At 32.9% G+C, this 25,610-nt stretch overlaps 5 protein-coding genes and 1 long non-coding RNA gene across 23 annotated transcripts in view; 3 read left to right on the top strand and 3 right to left on the bottom strand.

The window, feature by feature from the left end:
* Nucleotides 1–61: 61 nt before the first annotated feature.
* Nucleotides 62–1,724, bottom strand: LOC117230488 (DNA excision repair protein ERCC-1). The gene is made up of 6 exons (XM_033488025.1): nt 1,291–1,724; nt 1,081–1,176; nt 894–1,003; nt 611–805; nt 352–537; nt 62–287 (listed from the first exon to the last, which is right to left on the bottom strand). The coding sequence occupies exons 2-6, from the start codon at nt 1,148–1,150 to the stop codon at nt 84–86; spliced, it is 765 nt and encodes a 254-aa protein (XP_033343916.1). The 5' UTR covers nt 1,151–1,176; nt 1,291–1,724; the 3' UTR covers nt 62–83.
* Nucleotides 1,725–1,806: 82 nt separating this feature from the next.
* On the top strand, nt 1,807–4,011 carry LOC117230487 (STAM-binding protein). The gene is made up of 8 exons (XM_033488024.1): nt 1,807–1,952; nt 2,069–2,167; nt 2,252–2,473; nt 2,918–3,103; nt 3,185–3,482; nt 3,577–3,689; nt 3,766–3,868; nt 3,946–4,011. The coding sequence occupies exons 1-8, from the start codon at nt 1,807–1,809 to the stop codon at nt 4,009–4,011; spliced, it is 1,233 nt and encodes a 410-aa protein (XP_033343915.1).
* A 3,113-nt stretch (nt 4,012–7,124) lies between these two features.
* On the top strand, nt 7,125–14,211 carry LOC117230578 (dentin sialophosphoprotein-like). Of its 12 annotated transcripts, XM_033488162.1 has the most exons (11): nt 8,104–8,357; nt 8,426–8,576; nt 9,618–9,675; nt 9,745–9,954; nt 11,558–11,731; nt 12,033–12,191; nt 12,373–12,741; nt 12,821–13,027; nt 13,177–13,405; nt 13,488–13,560; nt 13,633–14,211. In XM_033488162.1, the coding sequence occupies exons 5-11, from the start codon at nt 11,686–11,688 to the stop codon at nt 13,636–13,638; spliced, it is 1,089 nt and encodes a 362-aa protein (XP_033344053.1). In that variant the 5' UTR covers nt 8,104–8,357; nt 8,426–8,576; nt 9,618–9,675; nt 9,745–9,954; nt 11,558–11,685; the 3' UTR covers nt 13,639–14,211. The 12 variants fall into 12 exon arrangements, with proteins under 12 accessions (XP_033344061.1, XP_033344063.1, XP_033344058.1 ...); XM_033488171.1 differs by lacking the exon at nt 8,426–8,576 and having other exon boundaries at nt 12,045–12,191; XM_033488161.1 differs by lacking the exon at nt 8,426–8,576.
* Nucleotides 14,212–14,454: 243 nt separating this feature from the next.
* On the bottom strand, nt 14,455–15,798 carry LOC117230581 (CDGSH iron-sulfur domain-containing protein 2 homolog). The gene is made up of 4 exons (XM_033488173.1): nt 15,637–15,798; nt 15,367–15,461; nt 14,958–15,074; nt 14,455–14,715 (listed from the first exon to the last, which is right to left on the bottom strand). The coding sequence occupies exons 1-4, from the start codon at nt 15,731–15,733 to the stop codon at nt 14,626–14,628; spliced, it is 399 nt and encodes a 132-aa protein (XP_033344064.1). The 5' UTR covers nt 15,734–15,798; the 3' UTR covers nt 14,455–14,625.
* A 740-nt stretch (nt 15,799–16,538) lies between these two features.
* The window catches only part of LOC117230422 (PH and SEC7 domain-containing protein 2), an 81,349-nt gene continuing 72,277 nt past the window's right edge, over nt 16,539–25,610 (top strand). For 5 of the 7 annotated variants that reach the window (XM_033487859.1, XM_033487862.1, XM_033487861.1 and 2 more), the window contains exon 1: nt 17,104–17,238. In XM_033487859.1, the coding sequence (XP_033343750.1) occupies nt 17,104–17,238 (135 nt within the window). Of the gene's footprint in view, nt 17,239–25,610 lie in introns of all 7 variants that reach the window. The other 2 variants (XM_033487857.1, XM_033487866.1) reach the window with 2 other exon arrangements.
* On the bottom strand, nt 18,606–19,558 carry LOC117230425. Its single transcript, XR_004492785.1, has 2 exons — nt 19,433–19,558; nt 18,606–18,948 (listed from the first exon to the last, which is right to left on the bottom strand). It is a non-coding gene; the product is annotated as an uncharacterized LOC117230425 (long non-coding RNA).

Raw genomic sequence — 25,610 nt, 5'->3', positions numbered from 1 at the left:
TATAAAAGATTTTATTCTGAATAATCTTACAGAACATCGGAGTTACACTTATTTACACGTATAAAGTCATATCCTGTTTATTCTTATTTTATAGACTTTGGAGGACGTAAAAATTGTTCATGCAACGTTTTATGAATTCTTTCTGCTTTTTGTATCCCAACACCAGGACAAAGAGCAAGTATATTTGATGGTGCCTGTACCAGATCACTTAATGTACCAAAGGTTGATAAAAGAGTTGTGGCATCTGTTTTATTGACTGATCGAATTGTTGTCAAGGCATTCATTAACTGAAAGAATACATATATATAGAAAAAATTTGTAATTCTCAAATTAATTATATTATGCATATACCTTTTGATATGGTGCTGTATCACTTCGTTCCATTATTGCATCAGGTGGCTTATTTTCATAAATCTTGTATGTTTCAATAATTTTGCCTGCATCTTCTGCATTCCAGGCCAGCATTAGTGTCAAATCTGCCAGAATGCAAATTCTTGTTAAATGTTTCAAAGCATGATTTGGCTCTGCCACATCTACCTGTAATATTTTACCATTACATTTATAATATAATCATATGCTATTAGATATAATAACAATAATTAAAATGAACCTGTACTAAAAGCACTCTTAGGTTATACATATTTCCTAAGGCCTTCAAGCGTTCATGAATATAGTCAGGATTAAGTTGATGATAACGTATCGATAAGAAAAGAGCGCAAGTAGTTTTTCCCATAACATAATCTGGTACAATTTCAGAAAATTCCCAAGGAACATTAGTTATAAATTTCAACAATGGATTTCCTTTCTAAAATTAGATTATATATGTACAAAAATAAGCAATACATTATATTATATAATATTATAAAATACTAAAAAATCTTGTATTATCGTACTTGTTTTAAACTGACTAACAGTGTATTAAATTTTGAAGCACTTGTGACTTTAGAAGGACCAGGTAATGGTTCACTGAAAAATTCTGATTTCTTTAATTCGCTAAATGCACCTGTGTACAAAATATTAATATTTTTAATGTAAATATATCAGATTTATATTAAAATAATAATATACATAGTAACTCACTTTGGAAAGAATCAACCCTGGCTTGTTTAGGTGGAGAAATTTCATCATTGTTTTTATCTTTCTCTTCCATTATATGTATCTATTTATTTACTTCCACTTCAAAAAACAATATTATTCATGAATTAAAAATCCTTTAGGAATATGCTATAATATAATAATTGTATATATATTATAATAAACATGCTTGAAGATACACATATAGGTTATTACCCTAGTAAACGATATGATGATAAAACAACAATAATGAATTGTTTATTGACAATAAATTTTTACTTTATGCAACAACGATATTGATAATCAAATAATATATAACAATAAATTGATATTATTATTATAAATTATCACTAAAGTAGTTAAACGTCTTCCATGCTATAAACGTGTCATACATATCTGCTGTTTAGAGGTTTTCCATTAAAAATCTTTATCTACGTATTAAATTAACAATTGCTACACCATTAACTACCAAAACAAATAATAGTAATTTTTATTTTTCCATTGGTAGCACTGACAATTGATAACATTTGATGACTGATGACATATTAGTTTGACGTATTTTTCTAATCAACTCAATCGCTATTTTGATTACATATTCTTGTTAATATATTAGAATTAAAATGGGGTAAATGTTTATGTATATTTTAGAACTACGAAGATTCGCTGATAGTAAATCTTTTCAGATGTAATAAAGAATTAATGTATTGACTAAACGTAACCTAAAATTTTTAAATGAGCAAGGAAACGTCAGAGATCAAAAGTGTCAGTGCCAAACATCCTTGGAAGAATGTTGGCATATCAGATCCACGAGCACGGTTGAAGAATCTCTCGGATTATGCTTCCACAGTAGAAATGGACCGTAACATTCCACCTCAAAGGTGTCAGGCCCTACTATAATTGTTTTTCATACATCATTGTTGCAACCTGTTGAAAAATACATTTTTAAGTAGAATTAAATAATTCTAACACTATTAATTTGTTCAATCTTTTTCAGATATTATCGTTCTGGTGTAGAGATGATTAGGATGGCAGATATGTGCATGAAAGATAATAATCTTGAATATGCATATATTTTATATGTCAAATTCATAACGTAAGCTATGTGATTTTAAATACAATACATAACTTATGATAATTTAAGATATTCAACTTATTTTTTAAAAATGTATTATTACAGGATTTTTGTTGAAAAAATAAGAAATCACCCACAATTTGACACAGTATCATTAAAAGATAAGGAGCATAATCAACAAACATTACGTAAAGTACTTCCTAAGGCTGAAGAATTAAAGAAACAATTATTAGAACAATATCAAACAGAATTAAATAAGTATCTGGAAGATGTAAAAGAAAGAGAAAAAATTGAAAAGGAAAGACTGAAACAAGAAGAATTAGAAAAGTACTTTATAATATTTTATAAATTATACAGGGTGAGTCATCTAAGGCTAGAAATATTGACCCTTTCCAAATCGCGACAAAAATGATGGAGAAGAGATGAATCTGAGAATCAAAAGACATTCTGATATTTTAATATGAAATCTATTGGTAAGCAAGCACATCGTGAGATTTTTTTTTGTAATTTATATGAATTACTTCACAAGCATTCATCTACAGATAGTAGAGAAAAATGCCAGATCTAAACTAATGGATTCTTGTATAAATAATCAAATATTTTTTATAAGGTATGATGAACTATATCAAATGCATCAAAAAATATATGATTCATTTTTTAATATAATTAATCATTTCAAAAATATTTTAGGTCCTAGCCTTAGGTGACTCAGTCTATATATTTATATTTATAGAAATGTATAATGATTATGCACATGTAATATTTGTCTAGGTTGAGAGAAGAGGAAGAAAGAAAGAACAAATTAGCTGCATTAGCAGCTGTTAAAGCAGCAGAAGCTGCTATGGTTGCAAGTGTAACATCTCCTGAAGATGCCAAGCTTAAAAAAATGTCCAGTATACCATCAAGACCATTAGTAAGTCCATCTAGTGATATAACTGCACAAACATCTAAAGAAAAGTAAGTATAATGTAAAAAGAAATTGAATTTTTATAGTAATTTACAAATAATATTAAATTATATAATTGTATTTTTTAATAGACCCACTATAGATCGCTCAACAAAACCTTCTTTGCTTTGTGACAGTTTTACTTTAAGAGACATAGTACTGCCAACTAAATTAATGCAAAACTTCCTCATGTTGGCATTCTCTAACACCATGAATAATAAAGAAACTTGTGGTATATTAGCAGGCAAATTAGAAAGAAATAAATTAGTTGTTACTCATTTATTAATTCCTGAACAAACTGGATCCCCAGATTCCTGTGTAACATATAATGAAGAAGATATATTTGATTATCAGGATCAACATAATTTGATTACTCTTGGTTGGATACATGTATGTAATATTTGAATTTAAAGTAAAATTATCATTGAAAACAACATCTGAACTGGGTGAATTTGCAAACAGAACAAATAATTGTACTTCACAGACGCATCCTACACAGACTGCCTTTCTATCTAGTGTTGATCTTCATACACATTGTGCATATCAACTTATGATGGCTGAAGCCATTGCTATTGTTTGTGCTCCTAAATACGATGAGTAAGTAAAAGAAAAAATATCCGGATGTATAAAAAAAAGAGTTTTTTTTACTCAAAAATATATTTATTTATTTTAGAACAGGATTTTTCATTTTGACTCCAGAATATGGATTAGAATTTATTGCCAATTGCAGAGAAACTGGATTTCATCCACATCCAACAGATCCTCCGCTATACACGGTAATTATTCTAAATGACTTTAATGCAGATTGTGTAAATATAATCTGTTACATACGTTCAAAAGAATATTTTTTCAGAAAGCAAAACACTGTAAGTTGGATGTAACTGCAGTGATAGAAGTAGTGGACCTAAGAAGGAAATGACATCTTTTAGATGTGTATACACATTTTTGCATATGTATATACTTTAATGTGTACAACTATTGTATAACAAGTTATATATTTAACTATCAAATACGTTATACTAAGTGAAAGAAATGAAAAATTGCAGACATTTTAGCTTAAAGAACATAAGAATTTAGCAGTTGCAAGGCTTTCAATATTTTTATGACAAAGCATTTAATATATTAAAAATCCTTAATATATTTGAAGTAAAATTGTGCATTTAAAATCGGTAGAATAAAATAACGCAATATTTAATTGGTAAATTATAGTAGATTACACAAAGAACTTTATATAATTTAAGAGTTTTTATTAATTAATGATTAGAAATTATTTTGACTGAAAATAAGCATTATCGTTAACAGATAGTATTAACATTTTCATTTTACGAGTATCAAAGAATTTTCAACTTGTAATGAAAATGTAATGAAAATAAGACAAATTTGTTTACGTATAATTTATGTAAAAATAGAATATTTAAGATAGTGTGATACAAATGTGCTTCTATTACTTTTTCATAATATTTATATTTATTTACTCAGGTAATATACATTGTGTGCTGGAAAATAAATGTATAACAAAAATTTTTATAAACATTAGCAGTGCGCGAAATGTGTGTATAAGTTTATGTGCCTTTCATGGAAAAATAATGGTGTTCATAACCTCATGTTAACCACATGAAGTATGTAACGTTCAATTGTAGATATTGCACGATATCATTGAATAACATTATTTATGATTGGATCATTCAATGAAATCGTATCGTTACGTAAAATCGTAATCGAAAGATCAATAAATTGCATTGACACACTGTGCTAGTCATAACCTAATATACCGAGCTTGTTATGAAATATGTTGGTACACTAAATCGATATATCAACCTTGTGCGATGCTTCACTTTATGTACTCTATAATACAATATTGTATTTAAAAATTGTATAGTACCAATAGATGATGTGTTAATTGATATCGGTATAAAATATTTGTACTAGTAGGTACCTGAGATAACTTTTACGTACTTAAAGGTTTAATTACACGCTTACGTATTGTTTATGAGACTATATATTTCCTTGTCTCATAAACGCGCAATATTTTGTACATATAAACAACTATCTCCATCTACTTACTAACAATTTTTTTTTACGACCGATAATGTAACTATCAACTTTTATTATACCGAAAAATATTTTAATTGCCAAATCGTGATTGAATACGTGCTACACAGCGAGGGACGTAAATCTTAATTAGCATAAAAGATAATTTAGAACATTAGTCTACGTTCGTACCAAAAAAATTGATGAAGGCTAAATCCGAATATTATAATTATAAAGTAGTTGAATGTTAGTAAAAAACTGTATATTCCGCAAGATTAGAAATAAATTATAAATTAATATAATAAATCTAATTTTCCGTTGTTTATGATGGTTAGTTTTTGTCTACGAAACAAAAGATTTTCACAGAGAGCTCGTTTATCTTCTTTGTGATTTTTATGCTCATTGTTCGAGAACATTCATTGAATGCGATTATTTGTCGTTGAGAGAGCATAAAGAAATTATTTACTAGAAAATAAAGAAAAAGAGGAGGAAGGAACAGAAGAAAATTATTCACGACCAGGATACGGAATTCTAAAGAGAACCTATTGTAGGTATACGCGAGTACCTCGTGAGAATGCTTCTCGCCATTCACCTCTGCTCGCGTATATCGAATTACTCGCGTTGAAGGGTTTCGCGCTTTGCAGGGTTTTATCGACGGCAGGGTCAATCTATTTTTACGTGGAAGCTTATGTGTTCTTCGTTTTACCGTTTACAGACGGAGTATAAATCACGTTACGGGTAAACATTTTCTTCATGCACACTTCTTTACCTATGGAAATTTAACTTCTCACAGATAACTGCCTAACCATTATTTTCCGTTTGCTGATGTATTAACACATCCTGCGCAAGAAATTCATCAACTGTTGCTATTTACAATCTCGATAATTAAATAAGAATTAGTTTATTAGTGAGTATGATTACATCAATATACGAGCCAATGGCATACAACTGTCGCTCTAAACTTCTTTCTTGACCTCGAATTTTATGGTCAGCGTTATAGAAATGAATCTGATATTAATTATGCAAAAATATCAAACATATGTATATTCTCACACGACTTAAAGAAAAAATAAATAAAATAACGAATTATCAAGCAGATTATTGATTTCTGTGAGAAATAAAAAACATCTGTCAATCACTGGAATCGAACTTCTACGAAGCTATGCATTTTAATGAAGATGTATGTGTTAGTTGGTCCAAAGGTGTCGTTCCGGAATAACATATATACGTATGTTTTAACCATTCACTATACCGCAACTACGTGTCAAAATTTAACATTTACCACAATACTAGAATGACTATGTTCAGCTAAAAGCGTCTACTTTTATCTTGCATTCTTGATTTTATCCGTCACATATAGCGGGATTAAAAAGGTATCATAGTTCAATGCAAGGAATCCTGTTCACGGAATCTTCAACATTTGCAAATTTTGCTTAATTCTAATACGTTTGTATTTTAGATTCTTCAAATAAGACTATAACACTTAATAATATGAAACCACAAAACGTCTACCGTCTCATAAATATTTCTTCTTACTGCTATTCATGAAACAATCATACACTTTACTTATTTACTTCTCGAACACCCTATATATAACGCTGTGGAACTTCCAAGGTAGCAGCTATTTCGCAGAACAATGCGGTTGTTTACTATAGATAATTTTCCAACTACACAGAACAGTGTGGAATTGGACTTTAAATTTTGATGATCCTCCTAGAGATAATTCAATATATACGTAACTACTTGAAATTACGTTGAATAGATCTGCAAAATTAAGTTGGGAAAATATTGAATCTAGCAGAAGAAGAATTAATCAGCCCGTGGATAAACGAGGAGAGAACATAAGCAGGTACGTATATAACGGCCTCGTGCCTTTCAAGTTTATTCGATGACGTATAAAATCCCATAGGGTAAAACGCCTGTGACGTACTCATATATACGCGCGTACGATTTCCTCTACTTAAGCTTGTCGTTACCGGTTTTTACCGTAGAATATCGATCAGATGCATATCGAGTAGTGAGAATTTCAGCATACGTCAATGTATTCTGGGAATATTGCCAGGTAACGTATTGTAACGTGGCTAAAGATCAACTTACGATTATCTTAATAGCCAGTATTCATTCAGGATTCAAATATTATGTAATGATAATTCTTGTTAATTCAACGTCGCCAAAAATTCACAACCTCTCGAACAATACATGAAAATATTGCTTTATTTCCAACTTTGGCTGCTTATTGGACTTAAGTAAGGGACTATGTAGGTCGCTATAACGAAGTCTGTATAACTGTAAGGTGTCTTTAGAATTCTTGAAATTCTTCCCTGGCTACGCGAACACTGGTGACTATACTACGTTTGAAGCAGAATTTTGTAATAGTATAATAGAAGCAGATCGAATCACGAAATATAAAACTATTTCGCAAGATGGGGATTGATGTTACTAAATATACCTGATTCTACAGGGTAGTCAAATTGCATTTAACCGATAGAATTTGATAACTTGCGGTCGTATATAGATTTTATATGCATTTGCATCATCGATTTCATTAGACAAGTGTTTCGCTCAACTTCAAAAGCCTAGTCCGTGTGCGTTGACACTCTTATATTTCTCTTATGTTCAAGCTACTTGTCTTAATCCGATTAACGTGCAGAACCGAACACAACTCAAGACGATTTACTCAAAAATGGGCTAAAGAAAGAATCGTGAAAAATATCACTATTCTCAATACGAAATTCGTTCTCGAAGATCTCGGCCCGAAAATTTACTTCGGTAGTTTAAAGCGATTACCTTATCTTCTAAGACACTACTATACATTTATACAATTAATGGCTTGATTAAATCAACTGATAAACAGCTACAAACAAATTACGTTGATAACTGTTTGTTTCTTCTTGGCTTCGTTTTACACATGCGGCGCGTTATTGTAGATTGTAGCCCTCTCTTTCGCCGTATGTCACTATTATACATATACCTCTCCAGTCGCGTAGAACGTGCAGTATGCTGTTGCTCTTAAGGGAAGGAACAACTCACGGTGCGCGGTTTAGCTTGATTCGAGTGGACATTTCAATTTAAAATTGTCTATGCGTTAGACGACATAGAAGTAGAATAGCAACGCGTGGCTCGATCGATGAAACAAGATGATGGAATAATCGAAAGTTCGCATACTACGCGTCTTTCCATTAAACATTCGTGTTCTATTATTAAAAACAAGATATAGCTCGAGTACGACTAAAGGTGATTATAGCAAAGATATTTCGATCGTGACCTAGTATAATGAAATTTCATTTGTATTTCATTATCAGTGTAAACGTAGTAACTGGTGTAACAGTGTAACTCCTAGTGACGAGTTACTCGACAAACGTCATTTGTTCTTCGAGTTCGTGAAAGTTTCTGTAACAGTATTGGAATACATATTTTACTTAAATATGACCATACTCTTCATATAATAACAAGGTAACGATTGCGTCATTATCGGTAATCAACACGTCAATCGAGCGGTTTCCATTTTTTCAAAGAAAAAACCAACTCGTGTTACGGAAATGTACTCGTGATCGAGATTTTAGAAGTAGCGCGTAAAACGCAGTTGAGAGTTGAAAAGTGAACGGCGAGTGAAACAATTTGTGTACACACGAACATTTTCCCCCATCTTACGAGGAACAAGGATTAATTGTAATGCAATTACACGCGAAACGTTGTAATTGCGTGGTATATCGGCCGAACCATAAGTTCGTGTGTGACGACAATTTTTCGAGTTTTACTAGCTGCCACTGTTTCCTGGTCTCTCTTCTAAATATATAGCGATTCTTCACCAAACGATTGCAAATAGAGAAAAAGTGGAACATTCTACTTTCACGTTCGACAAAGGTATGCACTTTAGACCGTGTATTATACACCGAGAAATAGGTTAATTTGCCTATTGATTTTCTTTTATCGACCAGGATCTCGTGCGAATGTTTTCTCTATGATTTATCTTTATTGAAAACGGTGAAATGACTACGACAGTCCTCTCGTTGAAACGTGGCGTATTAAAATGCGCGTTTACAAGCTCCGTTCTGTTGGCTCATTCATTTAACACATACAGATAAAAAGTGGCACGTTAATTAGGCATCATAATTATCGATATTGTCGTCAAAAAATTCCGTATATAATTATGATAATCTCTTGTCTTCTTTATAATTTCCTATATTGCCTGTGTGAAACGCCCTACATTTTAATTACATTTAAGTAAAAAGTTGGTCAAATATTAAACAAGTAATAAATACTTTCATTCCTTCGAAATTACTTTTCCAAATACTATTTATCTTTCCTTAATGAATTCCTAATAATTTTAAAAAATGAATATAACGTTTTTTTTGCATATTATTTTGAGGCAACGATAATAAACATACACATATATATTATAATCATACGAGTCTCTTCCTAACCGATTAACAAATACTATTTCAAAGAAGGTCATAACTAGTGAAATATTAATTGTATATTTTCATCTTTCAGAATAGTCAGATACCTGCAAATCATTAGAACAATATTTTCTACTTCCTTTTTGAAGCATGTAAGGCGTATAATAGCACATGAATGTTAGCGACGTCAGAAGGAGAGATTTATATAACTTTTTTCACAGGCGAATTCGTGAGAATCCGGTACACGGTCATTCTTGGATTTCCATAGCGATTGTGCCCGAAATTAGGAACGATTTCTGTGAAAAAATGCCTCTTCACTCTTACCATAGTAATATGTTCACACCATAAAAGAAAATTCAAAGTGATAAATTCTTGTGTTTTGAACGTTTTCCAACTTCCATGTTTGAATGGCATCACAAGGATATTTTTATGTACGTAAACAAGTTCTTTATAACAGTTTCTTCTCGCCTTAATATAACAAGTATAAAAAGTAGATCGTACAATACGAAATAATATATGAAAGTGAACTTAACCGGGATTCGTCGACACGGTCACAGTGATGTAAATGATCTGGTGTCGTTTCATAACATCCTAATTCGATTTTCTGAGAATTTGGTTATCTGTGAAATGAAGTACACGAAGATATTCGATTTCTATACGAAACATTTTGAAATTTCATTAACACTGTTATGAGATTCGATTATCGTGGTAACATTGGCAAAGCTTGAAACAAACCTGAGAATATATACAAAAATTACACAATATTTAGTGCTAGTGTATATTTCGCAGAGATCACAAAAGTATTTAAACAGTCAATTATCCATCATATTAATGAACCTCGACATTCGATATAAAATGCAGTGTAATATATATTTAAACAATTTTTACGTTTCAGTTCTCGACTTGAGATCTTATAGGCGATGAATATTGTAAACTATGGAGACTATATATTATGTAGCAAATATAGATATAAATAGTAATTGTTACTTCGATGTATGTATACTTGTGGACAGCATGACATTTTTAAAACGAAGTTCAAGGAGAAAAAACAATTTAGTTCAAACAGGTTAAATCGCTCAATTGATACAGTAGTTATCTGACAAACGGAAGCTGATACAGTCGAACTCATCTCTATTATGTACATACATCTTATTATTCGAATCTTTTCATTTATTCTTTTCAAAAGTGCAATTTTCGTAAATGCAGGCTTGTCTCTTTCGCATTACTTTGAATTGCGAAATTATACGCAATCAGAGTCTATTCAAATTTATAAATAATATTGATTTATAAATATGCAATTAGAATTTCATAGAAAACTTGGTAATAATTTAAATTTTACTCAATTGAGAAAATCGTCTTTAGATTCGAAATTTGGTCCAACAAAATATCATCGATAGAATTTTATTTCGATAACCACTTATACACATTTCTATTATCAGTGGAAACTATCACGTTTCACTAAGCCAAAGACAAATTGAATAGCGAATGTAAGAATATAAGATAAATATATTATTTGTTATTGCACATTAAAAGGTTATTCTTTTTAAGTAAATTTTAGTATTATTATTTGGTTATTTCAATAAGGCTTAAAGCCTAATACAGTCTCTGTTATTAACGTACATATTTCATGTAATTATAGTAAAATGTACCAAAATATAACACGATTTTTATAATGTAATACATTATAAAATAGCATAACATAATATAATATAGCATAAGCACAATATTATCGAACAGGAAAAAATATCCTGTTATGCGTGTTAGAAATACACATATTTCAAGTCCATTTGTGCAATCTGTATTTGTTTGTAATGCATTCAATAAAACAATATAAAAGATAATTATTCACCTATCGTCTTAATTATATAATTAAATACCTTTAATTAACATATTAGTGCTATTAATATTTGCACTAAAGTGGTGATATAATAATAAAAAACGTATTTGTTTGCCTAGTTTATCTAAGATAACAGATAAAGCGTATAATACGTAGAGGTGGAGAAAATTGATAATTGCGATCAATCTTGATTTCAGGTTCGATCCCACAACGCGGATTAACGCTCGGAGAACGATAAGCTGTGCCAGAGACGACGAAGTGCGTGCGAAAGTGCAACGGTTTTCGAATTCAAGGCGTAAACATAAATAGGCAGAACGGAAAAAAGATGCTTCAATTGCGGGTGATCGTTGTTCTGCTGGTTCCGATGTGCGGTAAGATAAAAGTGTAACGATATTTCTATGTCGAGTGAAATTTTCTTAAATTTTCTTAAACGTGATACTTCAATTGTAGATAGTGTATCTTCAGAATTTCAAACAACCAGGCTAACTATAGATTTGTCAAAATATACAAGTTCTCCCTTTACTTCTCAATATATTTTTGAAATTTTACGAAATAGAGACAGTTCCACGTAAAGTGTTCGCCACGATGTGATGTATATTTACAAGCTGTTAATGATTATCGCATTCGTATTATTTGCATCGTTAGCGTTAAAAATTGTTGTTTTATAAATAGTTTCGTTGTTAGTTGGCAGAGTCACTTCACTATATGCGAGCAGAGAAGAACATCCAAGCAAAGTGGACATCGGAAACTTGAAGGAACCGACCGATATTTTGAGTAATAGCAGTAGCAAAGCGACCACCTCATCGATAAAGGCGGCAGAAGATAATACGGGTGGGTAGAATGAATTTTCTTAACGATTGAATTCTTTGTGTTTGCATCAACTCGGTTGAACGCTTAAAATGCATGCGGTCAATATTCTTTCTGCATAATTTACGCTTAATGATAGCACAAATTATTACCGTGAGAATGTACCGAATGTACAGAATGTCTTATCGCTTTTTATTTTTTTTAGGTATAAAAACAGCGAATGAGACCAATAATTCTACATTAACTAATACAGCTAATGCGGGTGTAAATACGCCGGTAGAAAAAGCAATTGACGAGAAGAAGGAAGATAATGAGAAGCTAAATAATAGCAAGCAAAATAATGAGAAGTTAAATAATGACAAGCAAAATAGTGAAAATCTAAATAATAAAGAGCAAAATAGTGAGAAGCTAAATAAAGAACAGGTAAATAACGAAACGCGAATTAATGAAAAGCAAAATAGTGAAGAGCAAAATGATAGAAAAGAAAACTGTACTTCTACGAAAGAAACAGAGGACATGCTTCACTGTAATAAGTATCCACGGGATGATGATGGTGATTCGTTAAATGCTACAGGTATATATTACATAAAATTTGAATGAAAAGAGGAAATTATATAAAAATGGACTACATTACATCCATATTCCTTTTAAAGAATCTACGATAACTAATACGACTACTGCGAATAATAACACTGGATCCACTACAGAGTCTCAGGTACCGGAAGTTATTCCTCATGAGAAAGAAAAAGGTGACGCGAAAGATGAGGAACTCAGTGGAAATAATACGCAAACTACAACTGAAGTACATTACGCTATTGTACCTTCTGACACAAATCACACTATCTATACCAATAATTCTGGTACAAAAATGTATTTTAATATAATTTCTTATACAAATTCAAATTCTATAAAAATAACTCAGTCACGCATTATTACATACTTGAAGGCTTATTGCATGTTTTAAGCTCGATGAGTTTTACATAGTATAATAAATGTCATTATATCGTAGATGTTCCGAATTCGACGGATTCGAAAGATAGTACTAATACTATTGAAACATCGCATGAAGTAAATAAAGTTGAGAATATAAGTTCTGAAGCTATTGAGGCTGTGAAATCTGATCAGAGTAATAGTAAACATATGTCTTCGGGAATCATAGCACTAGTTACTGCGATCAGTTTTGCCGTAGTAATTGCATTGGTATATATTGGAATGATCGTTTGGAGGCGGTACATCGAGTAAGTATTAAATTTACTATAGTTTTTTTTATTTATGTATATGAAATAATAAATTAATTTATTCCATATTTTTGTATTTTAGATATAGATATGGACACCGGGAGTTACTTGTTAATGAACTAGAATTTGATACTAATGACTTGCGTCATTTTGAGGTGAGCTTATAACTGATTATATTCAAATTAATATTTAATTAAATCATAATAATTTAATTATACACATTACAGCTGTGATTTCAACGAAAGTAGTAATCTGCAGGGAAGAAAAACCGAATGATTCATAGCTAAGGCTGATATTGTGTAAATATTGAAGATTCATTGATCTGTGATACTAAGGACATGCATTGTGCCTGACAGTCAAGACACCAAATATATTTGGATAATATTATACAGTTCTGGGGTGTAATTGTTTTATATACGCTATGTATATAATCCATCTTTTTCAACGCGTTGATTGTTTTTTCCTTCTCCTGTAGAAATTAGAAATAGCGTTACTGTGCTATCATGTATATTTTTCTGGTGATAATGCGATGCGCAGATCGTTGAATAAATGACGTAGCATTTTAAGTATCAACTAAATGTCTTACAAACAGTTGAGGGTGCTAGAATATCTGTCAGTTTTTTTCGATATTACTGGAACGATATTCTTTCTTGTTTTTAGTATTTGGAACCATTGAAAAATGTATACTATAAACGAAACTTTTGTAATGTAGTATTATCTTCGTTTTCCATCTGTTTTTGTAATATGTGCGACGAACATGTAAATAATTTTAGTTAAATAAATAAATTGGTGGAATATTTTTTTTACCAATGTAATTGTATTTTTGAAAAAAGAGTTCAGTTAACACCTTCTCAGGTAATTGCCATAAATCTTCGTAAAAATTATGCACATAAAAAGATAGGACGATTTATAATCTTACATACTCTAACTTACATAGATAGTGACAACACGAATTTTGATAACAATATATTTATTTATAAATTCGACAAATCACAATTCCAAAAAATAGTTACAAGTGGCAAATGACAATACATATAATATTTTATATTCTGTACTTAATGTTGTTTTTTTATTCATTTAAATATTTATCTACACTAGTTATTTGTGACGTGTTCATATGATTCTACATTATTCATGACACGAATTTTTTGTTTTTGTTTAAGAGCAGCTTTGTAAAGAACAAGTACATACAGCAACTTTTATATACCAATAAGTTTACATTAATCTTTGTTTCTTGTAATTACAAGAGGGCCCACATTATCATTCGTTTCCTGATTATGACGTCCATGAGAGCCATCACAATATGGCCACTAAAATAGAAAAATTTTTAATGTAAATATCAACATTATTCATATTTTTATGTATTTGTCAATATTAATATCTTTTATGTATACAGTTAGCATACAAACAAATGACATAATTGTATAATATACGTTTATGTGATTCACAAAGTTATTCATAGATACTCTTAATGTATGTCACTTATGAATAGGATCCAGAATCTTAACAGCAAATGAGAGCAGTGAGGTAGATAAAAAGACAGAAAACTTACATTCTTAGATCTCCAACAACGGCAAAATGCAGCTTTCTCAGTGATATCTTCTATATCAACTGAGTCTACCACTTTATTTACATCCTTCTTTATATTAGGATTCACAAACCCACATGGCTGTAATCATAATTAATACAAATTACAAATGAGTAAATTGTATAACATGTTAATTAATCAGTGCAGTGAGTCCTTTAATACATATATTTCATAAACACAAATTTATGAATTCAAATAAAAAATAGTATATAGTACTGATTTTTAGACACGTTTAGATTAAAGGTACAATTATAAATATGAAGTAATATCATTATATAATCAAGAAATGAAAGGCGAAATATAACGTAACATACTATCTTAATGTCCTTGATGTATTGAAAGATAAATGCAATATATTACATAGATTACTTACTGGTTCTCTAGCCTTTGGACAAAATGCTTTGTATGACATATAACCGATACCCGCTAATAACGCAGTCGGTGGGACTAAGGAAATCCAATCACGTACTAAATGAAAATAAAAAAGTTTCATAAATTCATACTATTCGTAGAACTGTTGGCTAGAATGTGGCACAGTAGTGATTTGCAATGTCACGTTCAAAAAACTTTATTTCTGAAAGGTACTTAACATGATTCCGTTAGATCACTAAATATATAGTAAATATGTTATTTAATTTCTTACTTCCAAGTCGAAACCATCCTCCTATAGTATCCGGAATAGGCAACCCAGCTAAATAATTTGGAAGAGATTCTTTGACGAGATGTGCTAGTGGCATCATGATTGCTATCACTACTACGTTAATCAAGCTGCGATTTCAAACGTGAACTAGTTGCGTTGCATATTCGATTATTTTTCTATACCACGAAGCGAAATATATAAGTTAAGACCAACTTTATATATATTTATAAAATATAGTTTTAAACATGAGAATCAATAGATATATTTTACTCTTCGAACATTTTATACTTGTTACAATATTAAATAAAATATTACTGCTCATACATTATTTGAATTTGACAATCGAAAACATTTTAGTTTTTAAGACTTCTAATAAATTATTGCTTGTGTGTATTGTTTAAAAATTTGAAGCCCTATTTCGAGTTGTTATATTAATGGTATCGTTCTAGTTAAGTAAAATAATTTTATTTGATAATCACGACTGAGTAATAGTTTTGTTAAATAAAAACGTTCTAATAATAGTTTACTAAACATAATTAACAATTTTTTAAATATATCAATTTTTTTAGTAAAATAACTACAGCTACTTCATTTGAATTGCGACATATATGTGTATGTATGTATAGCACACAATGCTCAATACTCTAAATCGCAAATTGCAATATCGTAACGTACGCAATTTTTCAAACTCCTGAAGATCGTACGATTCATTAAAACCACAATAAAAGATACAAACATATATATATTGTCTATGTGTAATTTTTAAAGTTGGATATAATACATATACATACGTAATACATATGTAATGTAATTTGCAATCGCATTGTTGCCGGTAGATTTTGACTAACGTAGTGTGAGAGGTGAAGGACCGGTAGGGTCTGTAAGATGCCTTGTAGGTGGCGCCATCCAGTCGCGAGGCGTTCGCCGGGCAGGGTGGAGGTGGCTGCGTCGTCCGCAAGGATACGTGGTCGGTTGCCGCGACGCCGCCGCGGTTCGCGCAGGCACAGGTACGAAGTGCGCGCGTTTTCGAGGCGGGTATCAGTGAAAAGCGCAGGAGTGGCGTTTCTACGTGTCCGTTCCGATATCGCTGGCTGCGGTCCATCGTTGACGGTGCATATCGGGTAGTAGGAGGCTCGTGTCATCGGTGACGGAAAGAGAGGAAAGAACCAAGGAGAAGGAAGAGGGAAGGAAAGAGATAGAGAGCGCGGCGCGGTTCTATCGCGCGGTGCAGTGCGAAAAGTGTTCGCGAAGGGGGCCCTTGCTTCCTGGTCCGTGTGTGGGTGTTCGTGCGTGTGCCAAGAGAGCGAGAGCACGTAAGGAACGTTAAACGTAGAGTGACACACGGTGGTTGACAAAGGGAGAGAGGAGAAAGACGAGATAAACACGGGTCGTCGGATAATCCTTGTGTACGGTGTGCGGGTTTCGTGAAGGTGCGTCAAATGACAGTGAGGTGATCAATGTGCTCGAAACATGGCTGAGGAGCTGGTGGTCACCCTGAACCGCGGCGACTCGTCCGGATTCGGGTTCTCGCTCCTCGGTACCGCGGGTTTGCCGCACGTCATCTACGACATCGTTGAGAATTCGCCGGCAGCTAAGAGCGGCAAGGTAAGTACTACTTACTGGCTTCGATCGTATTTTCATATATATCTAACATATTCCTGTGGTATTGCCTGTATTGGTTTGGTACCACATAGTCAAAGAGAGTGAGAGAGAGAGGGAGAGAGAAAGAGAGAGAAGTTCGAGGACAGTCAAAGGTGCACGTTACGAGAAAGAGCAACCCCAGTTTCTATACGCGTATAGTGTATATGCATCTAATGCTGTGTATATGTTACGCATTCGTCCGAGAATCCTACGAACGCGAAGGGCCTCAAAATAACGCCCGGTGTATATCGACCCGTGTTATTATCGCGAGCACCCTCTGTCGCCCTGTCTGTTTCTTGACCTCTGATTATTTTTTATTCTCACGCTTTTGCGAGTCGTGCTTCCTAGTGCTTCTTCTACTGGTATGTATACAGTAGTGCTTCTTTAACTGGTCACGAACCGGGAGCTTGTCCGGTCAGCTATCGAGGAAGATATATTCTTAAGAAATTTCAAATATCTGTGTTTCCCAATAAGTACTAACGTGATATGGATGGCTGACACATTTGTTTATTTTACATATGTACGCTAGTGACACGTTGATTCACCTGTTTCTTAGAACTTATTTTATGGAGTGTTTCTGACGTTATGTATATATATATATATATATATAATTTAAAATAAACAAATGTTTCAGATATGCATATCTCGATTGTATTCAGAAGAAACGAAGACACTGTAAACTACCTGGAAATATATTTTTTTGAGGAGGTACTTTCCCAAATAAGGTACTGGAAACTTTAATGAGGTACCGCTGTAATACCAGAATTTACAATAGCTTAAAAAGTCGGTTGAAAAAATTTATGGGGATGGCAATTGTCAGTTATCGAAGCAAAATCCCGACCAGTTAACAGGGCAATATTGTACACTCGTCTTAACGTCGACGGTACGGGGATGCTGATTGGCTGGGTGGGATCGGTTTAACGGCCACATTCCAGCCTGTCGGTCGGTCCCTCTGTCCGTGTGCTCTCTCTCCTTTCCTTTTTCCCTCTCTCTATATCTGTCTCTCTCTTTCTTTTTCTCTTTCCTGTTTCCTGGGGAACGTATCCCTTCCCGACGATCATACGGATCGGAAAATTTGAATCAAAAGAGACGGGCACCCTTTGTGCGTCCCAACGTTCCTTACGTTTACGTTAGATCAGTCGCATTTTCACCATTCCTCGTATCCTCGTTGAAATGTTTTCAACGCAGCCATGTTTATATAGGAGCTAGAAACTATCTTGTTTTATACTAACAGTAGGCCAATTTATGGCATTTTGCTTTATTATCGATTATGTTGACTTGAGATAACTTCTTTTTAAAACTTTGAATAAATTTTAAAATACACACTACAATAATTTTTCATACTTTCATAGTTGAAAGAAGCGTATTTATTTTTTATAAATTACAAGTACAAGTACAATTGCGTAATAAAATAATATATGCTAGATTAATTTTTACGAAGCAAGTGATTGTACGCAATGAATTGACTATAGGTCACCGTTCCATAGTTCACGCAAGCGCGTTGTTTCGCGACCGCCAATTTTTTCCATGGTACCTCGTAATTTTGCAAATTGAACTCACTCGCTCTTTCTCTCTCCTTTTCTACTTCCACCTCCCCCGGTGTTTCCCAGTTCTAGCGCAGAATAGATCGATTGCTTTGACGGAACTGGTTTCCGATATCGGCGATACTGGCCACTGTGAAAGATACGAATTTCGAGTAGCAGATGCAAAATAGATTAACCCTCGTCACGTGGACCAGTTTAGATCGAGTTCGTAAAAATCGTAATCCGAGGTGGCGCAGACGAGCTGTTGGAAACCTAACCGTTATTAAGAATGGCGCATCTTTTTTCAATTATCCAATAGATTAATATAAAACACTTGTAACGATTGAATCGTGGAAACAAGGTTTCGCGAGAGCCGTAAAAAATAGGAATTCATAACAGATATGATTCAATAAGCATTTGCGTAATTGCTATGAATGCAGTACACAATTCTTTATCAAATCTTTCACAACGTAGGTTGTCGATATGTAACATATATGTGTGGTACATGAGTCACGAAGAGGCTGATAAGCAGGCTGATTTTTATACATTTATCAGAAATTTGGAAGTAGAAGAAGGCATGTAATAAATAATAATATGCAGAAATATATATAAAACATTCAAAACAGAGTATTTACCGTAATATCTCGTAGATGAAACAAATTTCTATTTAAATTCCACTTCTTCAGTTACGTACGTAAAGATATAAAGTACATAGTAAAATATGTATAAAGTATTCAATAGTCGTTTGCTTAGATATGTTTATAGGTTAGTTTCGTATGGACATATATACGTATGTTTGAAACGTGCCATATCCAAGCAATCAAAGCGAGTGTCTCAAAAAACTGTGGGATGCGCATGCGCGTGACTTTTTGTATTCTGCATAACTGTCATTCGCGAGAAGAATGCGTGTAACAAAGGAGCGGCCAGTCATTACGCGTGATTGGAATGTGTCATTGTATGCACTGCCCCTTTTTCCCTTCTTTCTCCACTTTTGTTTTTCGAATTCTTAAGGTCCCATTAAACAGAGTGGTGTAATTGGAAATGTATACTAACGTGTTTCCGTACTTGTATGATTACTTTCATTCTGCGGGGAGATACATAATCTCCAAACATCTTATTCTAACCTACGTGCTTTGTGATCACTGATATTGGAAATCTTTGTTAGTGGTGTTGAAGTATGATAGTTTGCTTTAAAATTAATGCATAATTGAAGGTAGATTCCACTTGTTTTCTTTAAATTGACTCAATACTAAAAGAAACCAAAGTCTAGTAACAAAATCTAGTAACAAATTGGAAAATTGTACTGTTTCCACAAATACTATTGGTCGTAGTCCTTTACAGAGGAATAATATCTTTATGTATTTAGAATGATAGTAAATTATTTTCAATATCGAAAATTTATTCTTCCACGATGTTTTTGAAGATATAACTAAACTAAGTGAGAAAATTATAAAGCTATAGAACTTGTTCATAGAATAGACATTGTCATAGACATAAACTATTAGCAGCACAAAGTACGGATTACTCGATACGATTTATCGGTACAAGACCACTGCGAGATAAAAACTCGATTCATGTTCGTCGTTTTGCAGAATTATCCCTTAACACCCCTTCGTATTGGCATTTTCACAGCGAAGCGTTCGAGATACGCTATCGAGACTGGATTTATTCCGTTGATGGAGGTTAGCGAGAGTGCAAAGACGAAACCCGGCGAACTGGATTATTTCTTTTTAATTAATATGGCAGTGCCGTGGGCCTCGAAAGCAGGTTAGACCACTATATATCGGTAGCCACTCTAGATTCATTGTTCGACCGGTACAAAGAGCTCGTAATACATTTTGTATTGTTGGGCGGTCGGATTTTTCAAATTGTTTTTTTTTTCACCGCTAGGGTGCTGGAATCGGTAGAACGAGGTAGAACGGCCGCCGTTTAACGAGTCATTGGGAAATTTTACGCGTAATAAATGCCTTTTGCGTCGGTCATTTTGACTCGTAATTATTCGACGAACATATGGCTGTATTAAATTTGCTATTTATAAAATATATAAATAGTAAAATAGTATTGTAATCTTAAACGTTAGAACGATATTGAAATATCAGATATTTAAAGATCCTTGCGTATCGATTATAGAGGGAGTAAATATCAAGCATTAAGTAACTAAGTAAGTGCGTAGTGAATAATAAAATAATTAAAGAAACTATGTACCTATATATATATGTATGTATATACAGTAAAGATTTTGAAATATTGAATATTACAAAAAATATTTAGGAAATGGTTCTAAATATAAAGAAATAATTGTGATGTAAAATTATAATCATAATTTATAATTGTAAGTATAGATATAAAGAAAAATGTATTAAGATGTAATAATTATTAAGATTTCCTGATTCAATAATACGTCTTAATCAATTAATTTTGCCGAAGTTGTAGTGGTGTAATGGTTAACTAATATCGTATTGTAGTAAGGCACGAAGGATATGTGAAGCACGAATTGCAGTAATACCTTTCTAAAAGCTCGCATTTAACAAAAAGAGGATATGGTCTGCGCTATGGGCTACGTAGTAATTCCATTCAACAGCGTTCAAGTATTCGCAACTCTTATCAACCTGTACAAAAACCACATGTATTCGTTCACGAAACGTATTAACAAACTTCACGTTATCACAAGCCATTTCCAGGTATCTGTACAGGCATAATTCTTCCCACTGTTTTCGATCCTCGCTCCTGATCAACCTTTCCTTTGTTCTGGCTGCGAAATTAATTTCGGGCGATCCGTTCTCGGTAATTAAACAGTGTATAAAAATGTGTGCACAAGATAAGAGACACGCAATGGTATTCTCGAACATTGTTGCAAAGAAACGGATGCGAACCAGCGGGCATGATTACGTGCTTTCATTCGTTTATTCGTGGAACAGTTTCTTTTTCTCTTTGTGGTGATAATTTCTTGATTAGCGAACCTAACCCTTTTAGTAGGTAAACCTTTAGGCGGCGTTGCTTGTGCAGCTATTATACCTACGGTACGATACATCTCAGCGATAAAGCTGGTATAATATTTTACGAGGACTAGAGAAACACGATAAGTCATATTTTCCGTTTTTCATGGAGCAGGCCTTTTTTGAGATAAAAAGAATAATATTTTATGAGGACCAGAGACGCACGTTAAGTTATATTTTTTGTTTTTCATAGACAATATATATTACACAATGTGTTTTTATTTAGTTTTACCGTTAAATATACATCTTTACCACTCTCATTAAAGGACGATCAAATTTCGAAACGATTAAACTTGATATTAATCTGGATATACTCCCTCTGTTTTTTAAGTATTTTTCACGTTTTTAGTCGAGCAGATTTCGACGAGTGGTATTTGTACAAATAACAAAATTTCCGTCACTGATAGTTTCGATGCAAGACATCGATTATTTATACATTTTTACCCGAATTCCATTTATTGGGTAGAAATTTTAATTAATTTCAGATTAGACGAACTCCAACCGACTGAATGAACTTATCCGAACACGAATTCCTCTCGCGTGAATGAAAAACTACAATTAACGGAGTGAATCCATACAAACGTTATATGAACTGTTTAGCTTCCGTGAAATTCAGATAAACGAAGGTCCGCTTTACACCTACACGGATCTTTCGTGCAGTCGGAAAGGTTGATACGTATAATTTGCTGTCTGAACATTATGCAACGGCGTTGCGTGATGACACGACAGAAGTTGAAGTTTCTTGACGGAGGCGCACGCGAGCTCAACAATTAGCCCGACGCGCGTACACGTCGTCGAATTTCTCGAATTTATCGATCGATCGCCTTGATAGCTGCAAGACGAATGATCCTCTCTCGCTTTCCGTAATTACTGCTCTTGAGACTGATACGATGCCTCTGTAATCTTGTAGATCGGAATAACGATCGATGTTCGGCCAGGCAAGTTTTGAATACATATTGTAGCGTGTGTATGTGGTAATGTGCGGACCACGTTCAATTCTCAGCGGTTAAATGGGAGATGAAATCGTGCTTCGTATAAATTTCGCGTAACTATTAATTCGCAGTTGCGAAATATTTCGGAGTTTACCACGTAAGTATTTTGTACCTTAACTGGACGAAACGAAGTTCGTTTAGAACGAAACAGGTGACGACTAAAGTTACTTAAATCTTTGAATATTTAAAAATCAATTTAGTTCGATATCTATATACATAAATCTCCAGATACCCAATGTTATTCGATTGTCTTGAAAACATTGAAATTTCTAAATATTGAAAATTCAATTGTCTGGAAATATCGAAATCTGCAAATATTCGATGCACGTATAAGATCTTTAAATAATCGAAATTTGATTTTCTAGATGTTGGAGGACTCTAAGCTATTTTTAATTACCTTAAAAATATTGTATAATATAATAATAATATATAATAATATAATATACTGTATAATAAAATAATCTCCAAAAGAGCGATATTCTTCCATCAAAAATACATCTAAAATCACTTGTTATAAAATCTTTCTTGTCTCTTCGTATCGTCTTGTAGCAGTAACATTATCGCCAATAACATTATTGATATTATTGCATGATTCGGTAATACGTTGATTTATGGGAAGGAATATGTCGGGTCATGGGTCGAATTCAAACCCTTTCTATTAGATACAGATGTTGCGCCAGACAACCGGCAAAATCGAATCTGAGACGGCGCGCTATTTATCCGCAGCTTCTGCAATATCGGATCGACGTTACGGTCGATACTATCTCATAGCGCGCACCTATCTGACGTATTAATTTCCGCAAAATTTCCACCTGGTAATTCGATCTAAATCGATCACGATCGAAAGTGGAACGTTGCGTGCACCTACTCGTGTCAAGGTACTACCTTTACGACACCTTGTTTCTATACAAGCCACGATACAGCCAGGTCATAAAAATTCGTCACTAATCAAAACACTATATTTCGTGGAAGAGATATAGTCAGGTTACATGATTACGTAATTGTAGTAGTGAAATAGAAATTCACATTCCTTTCGAAGATAAACGATGCGTGTTTAAGAGTGGAAAAATAAAAACTCCAGTCAACCATGTACGATATTATTATTCTATACAATAATATTAATATATATTATATTTGCATTAAATATTTATACAATATTGTATACGTGAGTCGTTCAGAAGCCACGTTGCACAATTTTGTAAGTTGAAAGATACAAATAAAATGGGGAATATTTGTGGATTTAGATATTTTAGGACAATTAAACTCAACTCTTAATATTGAAATATTTTTTAAAAATGTAACTCTTACGGTTCTTTTTTTTTTTCTTGAGGAATTCTTATTAAATTCTTACGGAAGTATATAAATCACTCGTTTTTATGAATTAATTAATCGAAAAAATTATAAAATGTCGTGTATGAGGTTCGATATCATTATCGTATAACGTTGAACTGAAATTAAGTCCATCATAACGAGATATCGAAGCATCCTGAGCGATCGAAAAGCTTTAAACCGATAGCAATACGTACAGTCAGGATAATTCGTTCCACGTTTAATATGTTTCGGTGATGAATTGATTATTCCTCGATTAATTCGTATCATGTTAATGGACGTCGATCGATTTTCCATGTTATCCGTTCCAGTACGATTCTTCATCCTTGACATTTGAATACATCGATCCTCTCCTACGCCAGTGTCATCGTCATTGCTCTAAATCCATTTACTCCAAACGAGATACCAGCGTGCAATCGTGCACTGTGCGATTAATTATGAAACTTAACGAGGAGCCCCGTTATCGCGGAATTAAGAAATCATGGATTTCATTAGTATGCGAGCGCCGTTGGGAGACGCGACTCGAATGGGAAAAGTGGTATTTTCTTTGGGTGAAAACTGCTAATTAACAAATGGAGTTTCACACTTCATTGATAGTACGATTTATGGATACTATTGGTGATATTGCATTTATATTATATATGTTATACGTATTATAAAATTACGGTATATGAATGTTACTCTTTTATAGGGAAATTATAGAAACTCATGCTATATAGGAAATTTCTGTTTATACGTGAAAAGTATCGTGGTATTAAAATATTAATGCTTTTCGATGCTAGACGTAGTTGGACAATTTTTCAGATACTGATCAAAATTTTGTTTTCAAGGGAATTGATTTGCAATGAAAATTTGTTCACAATTGATCCTGAAATATTCTGCTAATTTTGAACGATTATTTTAACCTTCTCGAAAGATAAAAATACTTGTTCGCTAAATTAAGAAAAGAATATTTAAGAATAGAATATTTTGAACCGAGAATAGAATAAGAGTTTCTTACTTACGACTTGTGATTATTGTGGCGTATTACGATCTTCTACGTGGCTTGTTACTGTACAGGTGAATATAGTGCGTATAACGTTTGGTTTCACGTCATTTCAAAATATACATCGAGCTCGTGTTCTATCGAGTCGATAAAGACGAAGCAAGGAATTTTCGATGCTAGAGGAACTGGTGTTTCATTCGATAAATCTGCCATTCGACATTGATGAAAACTACTTGACTTGCTAAAACGTTTTTTCTATTGTCTTTTATAAAAGTCGTTTATTGGAAAAATTCGTATATTCTCATGTTGACTCGTTTCTCGAGATTTCAGTGAGATGTAAAGAAATCAAGAGTTCGGTAGGATTATCTTTTTAAAAAATTTGATAATACTTTTTTCAAGTTGTATAATTTTATATTACATTTTCCTTCGTCGTCTTTACGCTTGTTTACATAATCTCATTGGTGGATATACAGTATGCGAGACATATTTTTAGTAGGACTAATTGTTCTCG

The sequence above is a fragment of the Bombus vosnesenskii genome, unplaced genomic scaffold (genome assembly GCF_011952255.1).
Source record: "Bombus vosnesenskii isolate JDL3184/JDL3185 unplaced genomic scaffold, Bvos_JDL3184-5_v1.1 scf7180000013267, whole genome shotgun sequence".
In the NCBI taxonomy this organism is placed as follows: domain Eukaryota; kingdom Metazoa; phylum Arthropoda; class Insecta; order Hymenoptera; family Apidae; genus Bombus; species Bombus vosnesenskii.
Note: the sequence above shows the minus strand (reverse complement) of the source record. Positions and strands in the feature narration are given on the sequence as shown.